Source organism: Saccopteryx leptura, chromosome 2, assembly GCF_036850995.1.
Source record: "Saccopteryx leptura isolate mSacLep1 chromosome 2, mSacLep1_pri_phased_curated, whole genome shotgun sequence".
NCBI lineage: Eukaryota > Metazoa > Chordata > Mammalia > Chiroptera > Emballonuridae > Saccopteryx > Saccopteryx leptura.
Genome location: NC_089504.1, coordinates 214,036,586 through 214,042,621, shown reverse-complemented (window position 1 = coordinate 214,042,621; position 6,036 = coordinate 214,036,586). Strand labels below are relative to the sequence as shown.

General features: G+C 49.2%; 1 protein-coding gene across 2 annotated transcripts in view; it reads left to right on the top strand.

The window, feature by feature from the left end:
- Window positions 1-985: 985 nt before the first annotated feature.
- PCNT (pericentrin) overlaps window positions 986-6,036 on the top strand; it is a 109,330-nt gene continuing 104,279 nt past the window's right edge. For both annotated transcript variants that reach the window (XM_066369957.1, XM_066369958.1), the window contains exons 1-2: window positions 986-2,554; window positions 5,322-5,507. In XM_066369957.1, coding sequence (XP_066226054.1) covers window positions 2,498-2,554; window positions 5,322-5,507 — 243 coding nt within the window. In that variant the 5' untranslated portion in view covers window positions 986-2,497. The remainder of the gene's footprint in view (window positions 2,555-5,321; window positions 5,508-6,036) is intronic.

The following is a 6,036-nucleotide window of genomic DNA, read 5'->3' as shown; positions in this document are numbered from 1 at the left end:
TACACTTGATTGACATGACTCCCGCCAGGCGATCAAGGTCAATATCAACAATGATGGGTCTTGTTTTTTAAGCCACCTCTCTAGTTGCAGGCCACTTGCATCCTACCCAGCTATACAATGGCCCAGATCTGCAAGTGGATGAGTTTGATAGGTGTTTATACTTCTCACAGAGGGAAATCAAGGCACACCTGTTTGGTGGTCTCCTCGTGTCTCTCTGGGAGTTGGTAATTCCCACTATGTCCTCGTAATCTGCCTGGACTCTGTGGTGTCCTAATCCTGCAAGTGAAATATAGTGTGTTCTATTGACAAAATCTAACCTTGGGGCTTTGCTTTCATTTTCCCTTTAATGGTAAATGCAATGTTATTGATAGTGATGAGAAAAGGTAAAATGAGACTGAAAATGTTAAGCCCACTTAGGTAAATAAGACTGCCATTTAGTGAGAACATTGCTGCTCCCCTGAGCGCCCACACTGGTTGGGAACACTTACCAGGATCATTAGAGGTGCAGGCCAGATGCTTTGGGTTGTCAATCACAGCCTATCTATTCCAATGAGCTTGATTACACTATCAGCATTTGATTGTTAATCAAAACTATAAGCAGGAATAAAAACCTTACATTGCCGGCCTGACCTGTGGTGGCGCAGAAGGATAAAGCGTCGACCTAGAACACTGAGGTCGCCGGTTTGAAACCTTGGGCTTGCCTGGTCAAGGCACATATGGGAGTTGATGCTTCCTGCTCCTCCCCCTTCTCTCTCTCTCCCTCACTCCTCTCTCTCTCTCTGAAAATCAATTAAAAAATATATATATATAAAAGAAAAAAAAAACCTTACATTGTTTCCTTATCTGGACAAACAGGTTCAAGTGAGGTCTGAAGCTAGGGAACAATGCTTTCATGAGACTTCAGGTTCCCACCCAAACCATGAATTATAAACCAAAGTCACATTCCTCTTCTTTCAAAAAACTTTTTAATACTTTTTAAGAGCTCATTTAGATTCACAGCATAATTGAACAGGTCAGTAGAGCACATTTCTTTTTAATAACCATTTACAATAAATATGGAATGATTTACCTAAACGTTTCAAAGCCTTAATCTTTTTCCACTTGAGATTGGTTTTGCTTTTCACTGAATCAGTGCTCACCTTCTAGTGATCTAGAACTGGGAATAATTACTGTAGCATTATAAATGGAATGATCACCAAATTTTTCTCAAGATCACAGGCCACTTAGCAAGTCAGCTTATGGAGCACCGTCCGTCCTGGGGTTCCAGAGACTGTCCTAACAGCAACAGATGCGCATTCCAGGCATGTGTTTTCCTTTCCTGCCTTCAGGGCCTAGCCTGCCCCTTTCCGAATAACTCCCCACCAGCATGGGGTCCTTCCTAACACTGGGCCTGCTTCATGGCAGAGATGCTGCAGTGGACCCATGGTTGTGGGACCCTCTGGTCAAATCCTATGCCGCAACACCCAGAAGCTGTAAGCTGGGGATAGACACATTAACTCAGAGACCTCAATCTGGCACTGTCTCCAGCAGAAAGAATTCACGTGTCCAGTAGCACCAGTCCCAGTGGCTTCCTGTCCCTGCAGTGTTGGGCTCTGTGGTTGGAGGTCCTGACCCAGAGTCCCACCGAACTCATAAATGAGTCCCCTGACCCTTGGGCTCCTTCGGCGCCCACAGGCAAGGAAGTAGACGTAAAGTCATGTTAACAGGGGAAAGAAGTTATAGTAAAGGTTCCAAGTGATCTCGCTGGCAGTCTGGACTGTAAAATGAACACAGAGCATCCCAACGTTGAAGGGTTCAGTGACCAGAGCTCAGCCCCGAGGAACGAGGATGAGGGGATCTGGGACTGCAGGGGAGAGACGTGAGGTGTCCACCGCAGTTCTGAGGCCTGTCACTGTTTCTCAGGCAAAGGGGCCCGGCTCCAGGAGCTGCTACCTGAGAGCTCGCGGGGTAGATAAGGGTGGAGACCAGAGAGGGCGGCCTGGCAGCCCTTCCTTGAAGAAAAAGGTGGGGTGCGCTCTGCAAGCGCCCCGGCTTCTTCGGGGTCGATCTCAATTCCTCAAGGGCCACGTCTAACAACCGAGTAACGAATCAGGGAATAAGGCTGACAGCAACACCTGCTCCAGTAGCCTTGGTGTCGGTGGGGACAGCTTTGGATTCCGCGAAACAACGCTCAACGTCCGCGTCCTGCGCAAACTGGGCGGTACCTCAGAACCTTTAAAACCGGCCAATCACAACGCGTTCCGAAGCCACCGCGCTCCGCAGATTGGAGCGTTACGTCAGACACTCTAAGCGCGCGTGCGCAGAGGCAGGAGCGTGATACCTGATTGGCGGCGGAGCCAGCGACAGCCCAGAGGCGGGGCCGGGCTCACGTCTGCGTGACAGTTCTCGCGGGGGAGGGCGAGCCAGGCGAGGGGGGGGAGAAATATAAATAGAGCGAAGGCGGCGCAGTGTCGGTCCCGTCCCCTCCAGAGTGGCCCACGAGGAGCCCTGGAAAGAGATGGAAGAAGCTGAGCAAGAGCAGCGGCGCAGAAAGGTGGAGGCTGGGAGAGCGAAGGTAAACGGTTGTGCCGCCTCCTCCCGTTGCCCCGGTGTGGACTTCTTAGGGCGGGCTACAGTGTCCGCAACCACCCCCTCCCAGGAGCGGACAGGGTCAGGTGGAGACCGCCGCCGCACTCTTGCCCTTTCCATCGACTCAACTAGAAGCAGCAGCCTGGCCGCCGCCATCTTGAATCCGCCGCCCTCTACCCGAACCCGCCCCCGCCGTGGTCGCCGCCAATCAGCAGTGGGGGACGTGCGGCGTCCTTTTTGGCAAGTCGGGCGTGGGACTTGAGGGGCTGCGCCTGCGCGCAGGACGGGGGCCGTAGTTGGCTCGGGAGGGGCGGTGCCAGTGGCGGGGGTTGCTGTCGGTACTCCGCCCTCCCTCGTTTCTAGGGAGGCTGGCGTGGCGTCCTTTCTTAGAGTCTAGAGACCACGAGTCTCGGCCATGGTCTGAGACGCCCTAACGAACAGTAGTGCCTTAGGAACGCGCCGCGTCCCTGACCATCCCCACCCACATCCGGACTCCAGTAGAAAGTGGATGGTAGTGATGAGCACAGTCATCGCACCACGCGTCCTCGTTCTCTTGACAGCACCTGCTGTGCCTCCACCTTGTCAGAGTTCAGACTTCCTAGAGGACTTCTAGGGCCTGTGACTTTCTTGCAGTCCTGAGCAACACAGGCGCACTCCCTAGGGCTCATCGCTGCTTTCATCCGTTTAAAACTACGTGCATATTTTTATTTTACTTGGAATTTTGCAGTGTATTTCTTTTTAAAATATAAAGAGGTTTCCGAGTGGTGTTCCAGAAGACTTGTTTACATTACATTATTCGTTTACCTTCTCACTGACCTGTTTAACATTCCAGGGTCCAGAAGCTCCTGTTCTTGCCTCCTTGCTTTGGGACCCAGGTGGAAGGTCTTGAGCAGAGGAGGGTGGAGGAGGTGCCAAGAGCCTGTCCCCAATGCTGGCTTTTTAGGGGAGCTACATACCCCCATTCAGGAACCACCTGGGAGGGTGCTACATCCTAGGGTTGTGGATAATGCCCTAGTGAAAGTGAACTTGGTCCTGCAGAAGCGTGTCTCTAGGCATGCTTTTATCACCTCCCTTTCTTCCCAGGTTTTCACAGAAGCGTGGCTCTGGTACTCACTGTTTTGGGGACATGCTATGGGGATTACAATACATGCTGAATAGCTCTGGGCTCTAGAAGCAGAGTGGAGCAGGCATGAACATGTCTGTGACTTCTGACCAACCCCATTCTGATTGTGGAAAGTGACCTGCTCTGTCAGTAATGAATGAATGAAAGGCTCTACAGTGCCAGCTAGTAGTAAAGAGAGCCACATGAAATTGCTATGTTCAAAGTCAGATATGGCCAAACTTTTGGGATTTCATATGAATTAGCTAGTAGTGCTAGTTGTTTGCATTGAAGAAACCACAGGGCCACTGCATTAAAGAAACCATTTAGAACACAGTGACTGGTGTGAGGCAGTGACAGGGGACCACAGTGTCTAATGATAGGGTGGCAGGCAGAGGACAGAGTGACCTCATTCAAGTTTCCTGTGAAGGTGAAACTTCTGACTGGGATTTGAATAGGGAGGTTCTGGCCTGTTTTTTGCTCCCTTAGCTTGTGCCTGGCACACATAGAGGAAAGTGAGCCTGAGTTTAACTGAACTTGCCTTGGTTTGTACACGTGAGTAATTATGCTTGGAGGAGCAGTGAGAGTGGTGATTAACCTCATCTGGAGGAGAAACAAGATGCCTCCTGTTGGGGCAACCACAGGCCAGAAGCAGGAACTGTGGTCTAGGAAGGGAACTCACAGGTGGCTCGATTTGATAGACTGTGGCATAAAACAAACTAAAATGAAATAAACTAAATACATGAGACTGGTTTTGGAGGCACTGTCTGTCCTTGACAGACAGCTTTTCTCATGTGAATGGCTTGTGTAATTTCCTGTGTCCGTGGAATTGTGTACAAATATTTGTTATATGTATTTGCTTTTATGGCCACAGTTGTCATTTGAAGGAACAATGTCCCCCTGTGAAAAGCCAATGTTAGATCACATACTTTTTGAATAAGGTGTTAGTGGGAGAGGGAGTATAAACAGAGTCTGAAATCCCCAGATTTGAGGGACAGAGTGAGCTGGGTTGTGCCTTGTGATGGGTGACATTCTAGGAAGTCCTTGGTGCTTTGTGAGCTGTGTCGTGAAAACTAGAACATCTGATTCCATAAAGGAGGATGTTAGATTGACCTAGCTTAATTAATTTTTTACTATTTCTGTACCTTGTCTCAGAATCTATGGCTAGGAAATTTTGCCTATGTATTTCCTTGATTGGGGGAAAATGGGGGCAAAAGGGAGAGATTTAGCTTTTATATGATTTTAAACCTTAAACACAGCTTGATTAAGCTATCGGTGTTTTAAATAGATGTACTTTTAAAAATACTATTTTTCTGTAAATTTCCATTGGCTGGAAAAGCTCTTCTGCCACTTAGCTGTCTTGCTTTCTTTTGTCTGTATACAGGCATAATCAACAGTCCTCAATCTAGGCTCTTTGAATGTAATTTTGAGCTTAGATCCTGTCATCATAGATATTAATGAGGGGAGTGTGTGGGGGACAGGTATCTGCTGGTTGACATGAATCTGGCCAGGTGTGGCCGAGTGGACTGAGCTAGCCCCACAGCCTTATGTTCCCCACGAGCCTGCTGACTTTGTGGTTCTGTTACATTTTTCTCACCTACCTTTGCCTTTATTACTTCTCCACATTTTTGCGCAACTTGCTCATTTCCGACAGAGAAAAACAAAAGGTGACTGTGCGCATTCGAAGAAAAAGACGGCGAAGAGGAAGGGCTCGGCTGTCGATGCGCCTGTCCAGGAGGAGAGTCCGGTAGCCACTGAGGACCCTGAATTGCTAGGAGGAGGGGACATTTGCAAAACCACATTGTGTAGTGACACCCCTGCTGGGGCGGCAGCAGCTCAGGTAAATTTACTTGGTATCATGTGCTTACATTTTTCTCATCTCGCTCATCATCTAGTGTTGTTAGCATAATTTACAAAAACTGGGGGAGGAGGGGTTTACAAACGGGGAGTGTATTTTTTGTGGTTTTATTCCTAATGTTTTATCTTTGTATGATTTTGAGAAATTTTCGATTGATTGTTTGAAAGCTTTGTCAGCATTGGCACTACTTGTTATGGTAATGGAATTCTTGCAAGTATGAGTTCATCAGGTGTGTGCATCAGCCCCTTTGGCAGTTGGATTCACCTGGCATGCCCACCAAGGGGTGATGCTCTGCTGCAACCGAGCCATCTTCAGCGCCTGAGGCGGAGGCCATGGAGCCATCCTCAGCGCCCGGGCCAACTTTGCTCCAATGGAGCCTTGGCTGTGGGAGGGGAAGAGAGAGACAGAGAGAAAGGAGAAGGGGGAAGGGTAGAGAAGCAGATGGGCGCTTCTCCTATGTGCCCTGACCAGGAATTGAAACCAGGACTTCCACACGCCGGGCTGATGCTCA